This window comes from Porites lutea, chromosome 1 (assembly GCF_958299795.1).
Source record: "Porites lutea chromosome 1, jaPorLute2.1, whole genome shotgun sequence".
Lineage (NCBI taxonomy): Eukaryota > Metazoa > Cnidaria > Anthozoa > Scleractinia > Poritidae > Porites > Porites lutea.
Window position 1 is genome coordinate 29,065,639 of NC_133201.1, and position 14,328 is coordinate 29,079,966.

At 39.9% G+C, this 14,328-nt stretch overlaps 1 protein-coding gene across 1 annotated transcript in view; it reads right to left on the reverse strand.

Moving 5' to 3' along the window:
• Positions 1-222: 222 nt before the first annotated feature.
• LOC140947727 (chromodomain-helicase-DNA-binding protein 5-like) overlaps positions 223-14,328 on the reverse strand; it is a 233,965-nt gene continuing 219,859 nt past the window's right edge. Inside the window, exon 4 of the mRNA XM_073396904.1 lies at positions 223-348. Coding sequence (XP_073253005.1) covers positions 244-348 — 105 coding nt within the window. The 3' untranslated portion in view covers positions 223-243. The remainder of the gene's footprint in view (positions 349-14,328) is intronic.

Here is a 14,328-nt window from a genome sequence, read left to right on the forward strand (position 1 = left end):
AAAAAAAAACTCGACTTACTTCAAGTTTGCAAATCAAGTGGGGCCTGAAGTAGTATCGAAAAGGGCCATTCGAGTTTTTCAAACATGTAAGGATTGGCTCACAAGTTGTAGAGAGGGGAGAGCAATAGCGCACTTCTAAGAAAAGAGCTTTTTGTGACGACTCAGCTGGTTAAAATCCCTGTTCATCGTATCTAAGTTCTCGAAAATTTGCTAAAACACCGTTCCTGCAGATTGATTTGATTCTTACCTTGCATTTAAAGCCATGGCAGGGTGGTTGGCGTCTCGCCTGAGTTTCATGGTATCGGCTCGTCTCAGCTGTTCTTCTATTACAAGCGCTTGTTTTAATAACTTAAAACAAAACAGCACAATTCACAAGGGAGCCATGCACCGAAATCAATGGTGAGATGCTCAAACCAACACAAGGCGTCAACTAGGCCAAAACAAGACCGTACAATAACGCGGTACAATAACGTGGACTGTGATGGTAGAACGATTTTCGTATGAAATGAAAAAGCGCGAACAAAACAGAAACAACAAAAGAACGGAAATAGAGCTATTTGATTGGTTTATCTAAAGGATTCAAACGCTCGTGGCTTTTGGTTGGTTAAGCGAACGCTCGGGTGAAAACATTTCATGCCCGAAAACTTTCTAGAAATCAATCGATACTTCGCTTTGACGCCATACTGCAACAAGATTGGCTAATCGAACAATGCCTTCTCCATATTAGGGTTTTAGCGGAAAACGAAGCATAAGAGTTCATTTCTTGATCTTTTCATCCATTGGCTGATAAAACAAGTGACGAAAACTTACCGAAACCATTTTTCAAAGGTCATACGAAAATTGCTCTATTACCTTAATGTTATTTTCTGGTAATTCCCAAGGGAGATTTCACCAAAAAGAAAACCAAATCAGAAAACCCAGTCAGCTACATCCAAACAGCGCATACCTTTCAATCAGTGGGCCGTCTCGAAAGTCTCGATAATTAACGGGCCCGAAAAACCTTCATTGGTTTCATTCAAGACAGAGGTTTCAACAGTTTTGCAGACATCACGATAACACCATCAGTTAACAAAATAAAATGGACTGGTTTGCTTTCTAGGAACCGCCAACTTTTTTGGCCTGATGTACCTAGGTGGTGGATCACTGGCCCTCTCTTCATTGTCTTCACTCTCCTCCAAAGACAGAAATTGGATAGCATTGTGTAGGTCTAATAAAGCCTTTATTTTGGCTTTGCCATCCGGAGAAAGTTGTGCCTTGTCCAACACGTCTGTGCGATTTGTCAATTTCTGAACACCAAAAAAAGTTATTTAGTCACAGTGGCATGACTACTGTGATAAACATTTGATTAACATTTACTTTGTTCTTCAGCAACAGTTTAGTCTGGCAAAATAGTCACCCTAACTATTTTGAATCTTTAGATTTGGTTCTTGCTCTCTACTCTGAGCAATTTACACTACAATCAAACCTTGCATATAAATGGGAAGGACACTGTTAACATTAAAAATGTCGAAGGGGGTAGGGTGTGGCACTTGTGCATTCTATAAGAATCATAAATTATGTATGCATAAGACAAACATGCAAAACATGTGTTGTGTTCTCAAAAAAATGAAAGAGCCTTGTGCCCTTAACCTGAAAGATCCAGCTACCCAGGATGAATGTGTTTGAAGAAACTAAGACTTCCTTGTCGTCCAAGAGCAACAGTAATGCAACAGGGGCCAACAGGCACTGTTAAAGCACAGCTCTGTTACAGGACAGGCTACATAAATCACTAAGTGGATCACTTTAACTACACAGTAGAAATATTTGCACTGCAAGCATTAACAAAGTAATGTACATGTATTTTACCTACCTTTTTAGCTCTCAAATTGGAATCTTTTCTGAACTCTGTGTTCTTCAAGTTTTCCATTTTACCGCCTTACCACGTCTGCGCGGGTACTTCTCTGACTCCAGTACTGAAAAATGGCCCCTAGCAAAAGGAAAGCATGTTAAATGTGCAGGTCTGTAGAAAAGGAATTAAGAGTGCTTCTTGGTGTTGCTAAAAGTGTTGTTGGTTTGCTCCTGTTTTTGGTGTGGGTATTATTTAGTGGCTTCTCAATCTTTTGTATTTATGTCATTAGGGGATTGCACTTGTCGGCAACACCAAGAAACTACAGTGGAACCCCGTTAACATGGTCATCAATGGGCCAAAAAAGTTGTGCCGTATTAATGGGGTGACGGTATTAAAGAGGGTTTGTTTACAAGAAAATGTATGGTGGTTTTTTCCAGGCGGCCAAAAAAAATGACTGTAATCACGAGGAGACTGTATTACTGAGGTGGCCGTAAGGCGGGGTTTCACTGTACCAAATTCAAGAAACTTAGAAAAGTGTACAACTTACCATTTTTCTCTGTTTTGGGCCATTTCTTTTACCCAAAATTTTCCCTCACTTCATTAACCAAAATACCCTCAATATTTTTGTTCTCCGCATCAGTATACCTCAAAGAAATAAAGACCAAAAAAAATGTCAAATATTTATATCAAAATAATAATACGTGTATTACATGTATTGTAACAGCCTGGTTCAAAAAAACAAGAGATCTTAAAATGAGGCAGTTTTCTGGTAGTGCATTACAAAGAAAAATATTTAAAAAATTGAAGGTTGCTTTTATCATCGAATAAAGCTGTTCTGCAAGTGCTTGAGGCACAAAACAAAATAAAAGTGTAACAATATAAAAAAAAACTGTGTAATCGTCAAGTTGATCTCCTTGTGGCATTTGTAAAAATTGAAAGTATCATTAACACAAGTACCATTTTGTCCTCTCAAAGAAGGATAAATAGAATAATTTTTAACTTCCCACTCAAAGATAGGCGTCTTACTTGAGTCAATGAAGGTTGCTTTGTCATCGAATAAAGCTGTTATTCTTGTGTTTGAAGCTTAACGACAAACTGAAGTGTAAAGAAATTATTTCCTGACTAATATTCTTGTTTATCTCATGGTGACTGTTGCAACCTTTGAAATATCATTGACACAAGCACTACTTTGTCCCCCCAAAGATGGATAAATAGTATTGCGACTTCCCACTCAAAGATGGGCGTCTTACTTTTGTCAATGAAGGTTGCTTTGTGATCGAATAAAGCTGTTATCCTTGTGTTCGAAGACAAATTGAAGTGTACGGGAATTACATTCCTGACTAATATTCTTGTTTATCGCCTGGTGACTTTTGCAACATTTGAAATTAATATCATTGACACAAGCATTACTTTCTCCACTCAAAGATGGATAAATAGAATTGCGACTTGCCACTCAAAGATGGACGTCTAACTTGTGCCAATGAAGGTTGCTTTGTCATCGAATAAAGCTGCTATCCTTGTGTTCGAAGCTTAACAACAAATTGAAGTGTAAGAAAATTATATTCCTGGAAAATCTTCTTGTTTATCTCCTGGTGACTGTTGCAACATTTGAAATATCATTGACACAAGCATTACTTTGTCCACTCAAAGAAGGATAAATAGAATTGTGACTTCCCACTCAAAGATGGACGTCTTGCTTGTGTCAATGAAGGTTACTTTGTCATCGAATAAAGCTGTTATCCTTGTGTTCGAAGCTTAACGACAAATTGAATTGTAAGGAAATTATATTCCTGAAAAATCTTCTTGTTTATCTCCTGGTGACTGTTGCAACATTTGAAACATCATTGACACAAGCACTTCTTTGTCCACTCAAAGATGGATAAATAGAATTGCGACTTCCCACTCAAAGATGGGCGTCTTACTTTTTTTCAATGAAGGTTGCTTTGTGATCGAATAAAGCTGTTATCCTTGTGTTCGAAGCTTAAAGACAAATTGAAGTGTACGGGAATTATATTCCTGACTAATATTCTTGTTTATCTCCTGGTGACTTTTGCAACATTTGAAATTAATATCATTGACACAAGCATTACTTTCTCCACTCAAAGATGGATAAATAGAATTGCGACTTGCCACTCAAAGATGGGCGTCTTACTTGTGCCAATGAAGGTTGCTTTGTCATCGAATAAAGCTGTTATCCTTGTGTTCGAAGCTTAAAGACAAATTGAAGTGTACGGGAATTATATTCCTGACTAATATTCTTGTTTATCTCCTGGTGACTTTTGCAACATTTGAAATTAATATCATTGACACAAGCATTACTTTCTCCACTCAAAGATGGATAAATAGAATTGCGACTTCCCACTCAAAGATGGGCGTCTTACTTGTGCCAATGAAGGTTGCTTTGTCATCGAATAAAGCTGCTATCCTTGTGTTCGAAGCTTAACAACAAATTGTAGTGTAAGAAATTATATTCCTGAAAAATCTTCCTGTTTTTCTTCTGGTGACTTTTGCAACATTTGAAATATCATTGACACAAGCACTACTTTGTCCACTTAAAGATGGATAAATAGAGGTGCGACTTCCCACTCAAAGATGGGCGTCTTACTTGAGTCAATGAAGGTTGCTTTGTCATCGAATAAAGCTGTTTTTTTCTTGTGTTCAAAACTTAATGACAAATTGGAGTGTGAGGAAATGATATCCCTCTATAATCTTGTGACTTTTAGAACCTTTCTGCACCATCATATTAAACTTGTTATTGTGCACGTACACAAAGAGAAAAGGTTCCTTTTAACCCTACAAGTCTCGTAACAAGCACTACATTTATTTCAATTTTGAACAATTCCCCTTGGTCCCTGCAAATTGCATAGGTCGGTTTGAATCTAGTAAGGAAATGCACATTACATGCAAAAAATTAATATGAACATTAAATATTATTTTTTTACAGGTTTATCCTTTTGATAAACATCTACAGTTGCAACCTTTGAAATATCATTGACACAAGCACTGCTTTGTCCACTCAAAGATGGATAAATAGTATTGCGACTTCCCACTCAAACATGGGCGTCTTACTTGAGTCAATGAAGGTTGCTTTGTCATCGAATAAAGCTGTTTTTCTTGTGTTCAAAACTTAATGACAAATTGGAGTGTGAGGAAATGATATCCCTCTATAATCTTGTGACTTTTAGAACCTTTCTGCACCATCATATTAAACTTGTTATTGTGCACGTACACAAAGAGAAAAGGTTCCTTTTAACCCTACAAGTCTCGTAACAAGCACTACATTTATTTCAATTTTGAACAATTCCCCTTGGTCCCTGCAAATTGCATAGGTCGGTTTGAATCTAGTAAGGAAATGCACATTGCATGCAAAAAATTAATATGAACATTAAATATTATTTTTTTACAGGTTTATCCTTGTGATAAATATCTACAGTCTCAGATATTGGAGTGGAAATGTTTTATACATTTCAGTGTCAAGGAATTTTTACATAATATATACTTTTCTGTAATTGATATTTGATTCCGTACTCCGTTCCGTGATTCCGTTTCCTCATTCGAGATTCAATATTTTACGGCTGCCATCTTCGCCATTAAAATGTGCATTAGTATACAGAAAATTTTTTTTCGGTTAAGCAGCAACTATGTCTTTATTGTAAAAGAAATCAGATAAACTCGTGCTTTACAGGCATATGTTATCAAAGAAACTACGGGCAACATACAAAGGTCAGATCTGTAGGAAGCAACTCGCTGTGGCAAGAAACATGTAAGGTTATGTAAGCTCACATGTGAGACGAAGTTTATGATCGACATCGATGAAATGCTCCCAAAGCTATTACATAGACTTAAATATGCTTCTATATAATTAAACAAGATTCAGAATGTACTTACGAAACAACAAGGATCCACAGTTTAAAATAGGCGTTCTTTCTTGTCAATGGTTGTTGAAACACTCAGTGTGCATTCGAGTCGCCAAGATTGAACACTGAACTCCTTCATCACCGCTTCCATGGGATTTGGCGTTTCATTTAAATAGTTTTTCGAACTATCATTCCTCCCTGCAGTCTATCTCCGCAATCTATCACACTCTCCTCGCTCATCTTCAAACAAAACGGCCCTGCATGTACAAACCACCAAAATAGAAGGCGAACCGAAAGCGAAGAATGTTCAAAAGGGCGCGCGATTCAAAATTCAACGTGAAAACGAGGCCCGCATGCTCGCAAGACTCATGCCTCCAGAGCGAGGCAAAATGCGTGTAAGCGTGTTAATAAATAATGTATAATTTATTTTGCTGTTTCTAAATTGTTTCAAATTGCGCTTCAATGTTTGGAGCGCTAGTAATTTTAATAACACATCTTTGAATCTCTCAAAAAAGGAAGACAGAGAGAATCATCTATCACTTTTCCAGCATTTACGAGTTGTAGTTTAGCGCAGGCGATTATATCTGTTCTTTCGGATATTTTAGGTCAATGCAATGGTTCCTCATCTTGACTGAAGCGTAATCAGTACAGTTAAAAAAAAATTATTATATGCGAAACCTGGGATTGATCATGAAAACCAGCAAATTTCAGTTACAAAACCGCTTGCGGAAACGCAATGGAAACGAGCTGACACTTTTAAGTCAACGGAAGCGCTGCGGAAACACGAAACAAGGCCTCCATTTTCATCTTGCACGTTTCCCGTCGAAACCGTCCCGCGGAAACGCAACGGAATTTTGAACCATCGGGTTTCCGCAACATTTCCGAATTGCAGAAACACCTTATTTCACCCTGTGTATAAGTGCTGATTTGTATGAAGACTCTAAGTGGTCGCTTACGAGAGCTTAACAACAACTGAGGAAAAGTCCAGTTGAGTAACCCCAAAAGTGGTCGCAGTCGCTTACTGGAGCGGTCGCTGCTTACGAGAGCTGTTCATTACAATTTAAGTCACAGTTCAAACGGGGTTTCACAAAGGTGTCGTAACTTAACAGCTGCTCGCTTGCAAGAGTGGTGGCAAGGAGAGCTTCGATCAAGTATAAATCAACATGTTACGCGGGTAATCTTTTAGAGGACGGGTAGCTTGCAAACCAAACTGAACGCAGGGTTGTCGAAACAGCAACAAGAATATTTATTCCAAGAATGAACGTAGTTTCCACTGAGTAAAACTCCACAACAGCACGTAACTCGTTAAACTTACACGGCCTCCGCCAACTTCAATTAACTTGATAAACTTACACGGCCTCCGCCAACTTTAATAAACACTGCTTTCGTCACACTTGACTAAACACGACCAACGTCAAACTCTCTTCGCTTTTGAAAACTATTTAAAACTTAACTCGGACACGCCTACTTATATACTTTTACAATAAAGTTCTAGAACATTCCAAATAGTCTAATTATAGAAAAATTACAAAATATACCGCTTTAGAAACGCTTACACAAGATCCTAAAATAAACAAATTATGAACTCTCGCGAAGCTTCTAGAAAGTCACGCTAGTCACGCAATACAATTTTTCGTAACATAACCCCCTTTCAGAAGCAATTCTCAAATTTCTCCTAAATAAGAAAAAATGATAAATAAGGTGCGGTTCAATGTCAATAAACTTATTCTTCAGCTCTACTCAAGTAATCTGCTCCAACGTTCTCTGAGCCTTTAATGGCTTCAACTCTGAATGTATAACTTTGCAAAAACATAGCCCAACGCATAAGACGTCTGTTCGCAAACTTAGCACTGTTCATATACTTTAGGGGTTCATGATCCGTCTGCAGAACAAAGGGAACTCAGTACAAATAAAGATGAAATCTCTTGATACCCCAGACTACTCCTAGGCACTCTTTCTCAATCGTAGAATAGTTCCTTTCTGCACTTGACAATTTCTTGCTTGCGTAGCAAACGGGGAACAGCTTCTCATCATGCTTCTGCATTAAAACGGCACCAATTCCAGTATTTGACGCATCCGTTTGCAAGTAGTACGTTTTCACTGGGTCTGGAAGACGAACAATTGGCTCATTCGTCAAATGAAATGTGATGGTCTGATATGCCTGTTCTTGTGCTTGACCCCACTCAACTCTAGTTGGTTGACCCTTGCGTGTCAGGTCCGATAGGGGAGCTGCAATAGCTGCAAAGTTAGGGATAAAGTCTCTGTAATATCCGGCCAAACCAACAAACGAACGAACTTGCTCCTTTGTACCTGGCCTTGGCGCATTTTTAATCTTCTCAACATTCTCCTCGTGTAGACCAAGCACTCCTTGTTCTAGGTGATGACCCAAGAAATCAACGCAACTCGCTCCAAAAATACACTTAGTTGGTCTAATAGTCATCCCAGCTCTCAATAAACGTGCAAACAGCTCTCGGAGGGCTTTAATATGCTCTTCCCAGGTGCGTGTATGAACCAATATATCATCGCAGTAAAAATCGACGTTGTCTAAATCTTCAATTAATTTCTTCATAGCTCGCTTCAGGGTTGCTGCAGAGTTAATCATTCCAAACGGCATCTTTAAGAACTCATAGGAACCGTCGGGTGTTACAAACGCAGTCTTCGGAATATCCTCCTCGGGAATAGTGATTTGCCAGTAGCCCTTGCTAAGATCAATCTTTGTGAAAAACTTATCACCACTCAGCTTCTGGAACATGTGTTCCGCGGTCGGCATAGGTTCAGGGTCAATAACAGTCAGCTTATTAAGCTTCCGATAGTCAACGCAGACTCGATTGGTATTGTCTTTCTTCTTCACTACAACAACAGGCGACGCAAAGGGTAAATCAGACTCCCTAATAACTCCCATTTTAATCATATGGGCGATATCTTTCTTCAACGACTCCCTCATGCTGTAAGGAACTGGATATGGACTCGACCGAACAGGGTCATCTGAGGTAAGTTTGATGTGATGCTGGGCGAGGTCTGTAGTACCTGGTGCCTCAGTAAATAGACTTGAAAACTGATTGCCTAGGTCCATAAACTCAAAACGCTGTTCGTCAGTAAGATTTGACCCGGTGGTAACATCTGCAACAGATTCCTTAGCATCATAGCCACCGATCTCTAGGAAATCAACATTATCATCATCCTCCGCATCCTTTACTTCGCATTCTTCAATTTCACAGTGCATATCTTCCTTAAAATGATCATCTGCTTTTACCACCGCTACTGCTCCTTCTGTGGTAGCTTCATCTCTTTCAAAATACTTCTTGAGGAGATTCGCATGGTAAACTTTGTCCTTTCCCTTCACTTTAACTCTGTAGTCGTTAAGGCCTACTACTGAACTCACTTCAAAAGGACCCTTCCACTGCATCAGCAACTTATTGTGATCAGTTGGTAGTAGCACAAGAACTTTCTCATCAGGCTGAAATTTTCTTACTCTGGTCTTGCGATCATAATAGTGCTTTCCTTTATCTTGAGCCTTCTGTAACTGACTGTGGGCTAGTTTAAGGGTTTCTTCCAACTTCTCACGCAGCTCAAAAACATACTGGTAGCTGTTTTTAACTTCCGGTTCCTCTACTTCTTTCGTCCAAAGCTCCTTAAGGATAGTAATCGGACCTCTAACGGCTCTTCCATACAGCAGTTCAAACGGTGAAAAACCAGTAGACTCATGGGGAACCTCACGATAAGCAAACAACAAAGGGTTGATAAAGCGATGCCACTGTCTTGGTTGTTCACTACACAATCTCTTTAACATAAGCTTCATTGTTCCGTTGAACTTCTCAGTTAAACCATTACATACAGGATGGTAGGGCGTGGCTGTGATCTGCTTGATACTCAGCAATCGTGTTACTTCCTTCATGCAATCAGAGACGAACTGTGTACCAAGGTCACTTAAAATCTCTTCAGGAACTCCCAATCGACTGAAGATATTTACTAACGCCTCTGCAACGGTTTCAGTGTCAATAGTCTTCAAAGGAACGGCTTCAGGTTAGCGAGTCGCAAAATCAACAAGTGTCAGGATGTACCTGTGTCCTTCTTCACTTGGTGGACTGATAGGTCCGACAAGGTCAATGGCTACTCTTTTAAATGGTTTAACAATCAAAGGCATCTTCTGTAGTGGCACCTTCGGAACCGATCCCTTGTTTACGGTCTTCTGACAGACATCACACGATTTGCAGAAACGGGCTACATCACCTTGAATACCTGGTCAATAAAATGCACTATGAATCTTGTCAGTCGTCTTCTTAATACCTAAATGACCTCCCATTATAGATCCATGAGCCACTTCCATCATTCGGGGTCTTAACTGCACAGGAACCATCACTTGCTTCACAGGCTTCCCACCATTCACAAAAGGGTGTTTGTAGATGCGGTACAATAAACCCCTTTTTACCTCAAAAGAAATCTCAGCTTGACCCTTTACTAGTACATCACCTCGGTCCCAGTACTTCTGTAAACTCTCATCTTCACTCTGCATCTGTTTAAGTTTCTGTTTATCTACAATGGGGCTCTCTTGGTAGCTTGGTACATATAAAGGGGTAACTTCACCGTCTTTCTTAGCTTGACTTCTCGTGGTTACAGCGCATGCTTCTTGCCAAGTTGGGTCTGGCTCATCTGCAGGTCGAGCTCCAGGAACGTTACCTATTATCAGGTCGTAAATGGCATCTGGGAGACACTGTGCTTCCACTTGCCCCTTGAGATAAGGTGTATCCACAGTAATTTTTGCAATAGGTACCTTCCTCGCGGTGTTGTCAATAAGCAGCATTACGTTAAAATCACCGGTAAACTGGTCCTCAGACACAAGAGTCTTCTTAAGGGACTGTGCAATAATTATCAGGAAGGGGGGTCCTAAAATGAGCTTCACCAAAGGAAAAATTAGGTAGGTCCCCCCTCCACCAGCGTCAAGATTAGCTCTGATCCCCCCCCCCCCCCCCTCTAACCCGTACCTTTATTCACCGTACTGCAACGCATTCCACTGCCGGAGCCAATCCAGCATTGATGAATCAGGCGTTTATCGCGGAAAGAGACAGGCAATATAAAGTAACTTTAGATATTGAAAAACTTGAGAACAGATACCAATATCTTTTATCCGACATCCCTGCTTGTGCAGGAAGGTTTTTCGAGAGGATTACAAGCCAACTCCCCATGATGACAGCAACATCAGACGTTGCAAAAAAGAGGCAAATGATATCCAGGACAAGCTTAATGCGGTCGCAACCAAGTTAGAAAAACACGACAACAGTCTTTTTACAGACAATGGCAAACTGAAGACTGGCCTCAGCTGTTTACACAATTTTAATGCTGAACAACGTCATTCAATAAAGTCTTAACTCGGTTTAAACGTTCTGCATCTTGTAGAAGACCTGGATAGGGTGATGGCTAAATATAAAGCGACATTTCCTATTGGTGCCAAATCTAAAGCATCCAAATCAAGAAAAAAGAAGGAACAGAAGAAAAAAAGGGAGAAGAAGAGGATTGCTGCCTCAGAAAGCCGTAGGACCCGAACCTGTATAATTTTTCGGTCTTTGGAAGGTGAACCCATTGATGACAACTATGAAACAGAAGCATGTGGCATTCCTCAGCTAGAAACTGTAGACCTAGAAACCCTCTCGCTGTTTAAATCAAGAACAGACCTGGCATGTCTGCGGGACCTCTTAAATGCCAAATGTTTTATTGGCAAAGCTCACAACGTGGTTTGTGACTTCTGTGCATGAACGATTGTTTCAATCTATCATATGTTGACATTCTAAATAAGTTAAAGCATGTGTTTATGTTGATGCAATATTTAGACATTATGGATAGGCAAAGGAGTGGCATCTGTCTATTTGGAAAATATTTATTTATTCATTATCGAATTTGTGAAATTTAATTAAGACCCCTCCTGAACTTACTTGAGAAATCTAATGTAGAGCCCCCCTCCTTTCCATTATTTTAACTTAAGGCCCCCCCCTCTGGTTTTAGGGCCCCCCTCCTGATAATTATTGCACAGTCCCTAACTACTATTCCACTACAACCAGTGTCTCTCAAGACATCCACAGTCTTCTCTCCCACTCTTCCTTTTACAACAGGCATTTTCAACCGGTCGCCGGGCAGAGGTTCAAGGCAGGCATTGCTTACTATTGGGATCTTCTTACCACTGGCTAACAACAGTTTATCATCCTTAATACAGGCTCTAACTTCTTCTTCTGTGGGTTTAATCTCGGGTGGCTGAACTAAACAACCGGCACTCACTTGCCCACGATGGACAGGGAGACCATCCCTACTTTGTCCTCCTGACTTCTGTTTACCTGATCGACAGTTCCTCGCTTCATGACCTTGCTTGCCACATAGGAAACATTTCTTAACCAGAGATGGGCAGTTAACAGCCTTGTGGCCACGAGCGTTAAACTTGAAACACACTACTGTCGTTGAATCACTCTGCTGATTCTTTGATTCATCCACCTCGGGCTGTACTTGTAGCTTCTTGCTCGCAGAGCTGAACAGATGCTTCCCGTGTGCTTCCAAGTACTGATCGGCAATCTTTGCTTTCTGAACAAGCGTTTCCGGGGCTCTTTCACCAAGGTGAATAACTAACTCTTTTGGACATGAGTCAATAAATTGTTCTTTTACAATTAAATCTTTCAGGCCTTCAAAAGAACGCTCAGTGTTCGACAGCTCTAACCAACGCAACAAGTATCTATCCAGTTGCACTATAAACTGTTCAGGACTCTCGTCAACTTCCGGCTTTGATGCTCTAAATTTACGACGATAGCCGTCCTCTGTAAGGTCATATCTCTTCATCAAAGCTAACTATACTCGATCATAATCTTGAGCTGCCTTCTCAGATAATCGTGAATAAACCTCTAGAGCACGCCCAGACAAAAGAGCACCAAGTTTCGAGGCCCATCCTGTCTTCTCCCATTTAGCTGTAGTTGCGAACCTCTCAAATCGTTGTAGGTAAGCATCCACGTCGTCCTTGCCATCAACAAATGAGGGAAGCTTGGGTGCCTTGGCCCTATCCTCTCTCACTTCAGCACGTTCGGTATCGTTACGGCCTTGTCCTAGACGAGCAAGCTCTAGTTCATGCTCTCTCTTAACAGCTTCAATAGCTTCTTTTTGCTTTAACAGTTCCGCTTCCAGCTCTAATTTTCTCAGATCGCGTTCTTGCCGCCTAGCTTGTCTTTCTTCGTCTTCTCTTCTACGCCTTTCCTCTTTCTCTTCTTCTTCCTTTCTTCTGTCTTCCTCAAGTATTCGACGTCTCTCTTCCTTTTCTTCTTCTAATTGTCTACGTTTTCCTTCTCTTTCTTCTTCTGTCTATGTTTTTCTTCTTTCTCTTCCTCCTCTCTCCTTCTTTCTTCCTCAAGGTTTCGACGTTTTTCTTCTTTTCCCTCTTCTAACTTTTGTTGTTTTTCTACAAACTCAAGCAGCGTTTCTCCCTCCAATCCGAATTCTTTGCCTATCTGCAAAAGCTTTTCCATTCCCACAGCAGTAGTACACAGCAAACACACTTGATATACTTCCTCGTAGCAGTTCTTCTTACTTTCGCTGTAACTCCTTCTTCTTGAACTGTCCTTTCCTGGTTACTGTAGTCGGCAAACAATTGAATTCCTCTCCCGGACAGGCCCCCAATGTTACGCGGGTAATCTTTTATAGGACGGGTAGCTTGCAAACCAAACTGAACGCAGGGTTGTCGAAACAGCAACAAGAATATTTATTCCAAGAATGAACGTAGTTTCCACTGAGTAAAACTCCACAACAGCACGTAACTCGTTAAACTTACGCGGCCCCGCCAACTTCAATTAACTTGATAAACTTACACGGCCGCCGCCAACTTGAATAAACACTGCTTTCGTCACACTTGACTAAACGCGACCAACGTCAAACTCTCTTCGCTTGTGAAAACTATTTAAAACTTAACTCGGACTCGCCTACTTATATACTTTTACAATAAAGTTCTAGAACATTCCAAATAGTCTAATTATAGAGAGATTACAAAATATACCGCTTTAGAAACGCTTACACAAGATCCTAAAATAAACAAATTATGAACTCTCGCGAGGCTTCTAGAAAGTCACGCTAGTCACGCAATACAATTTTTCGTAACACAACACTATAATGAAGCAGAAAAAGCTGCGAATGGTTCGTTGACAACGATCTTGGCGTTATTTTGGTCTAAAAAATTCGACGTAAAGTTTAGCCGTGTCTATATCAGATATTAATACACTCATTAAACATTTATATATTTCTATTTTTTTCTTAATGACTTATTAATGAATTTACGATGCTCTCGTAAGCGACAACCCTCTTATGGTTGGCCATTTGATGCAAAATTCGACAAGTGGACATACTTGTGTTCAGGAAAAATATTTATATTCAACAATGCAACTGCATTTTTTTTTCAACTTCAAGGAGTTACATTTATTCAACTTCAAAGAACATACATACATACATACGTCAGTCTGCATTTGCAAAAAGGTACCTCCAGGAATTTTCAGCAACAGTCTTATTTGAGGCTTGTTCAGCCTGACTTCACTATTCTTTTATTTTAAATGATATTTTCAGTACAAAAATCCCCTAAGAAGCTGCAGTAGATAAAAAAAATGTTTATAATAATAATAATAATAATAA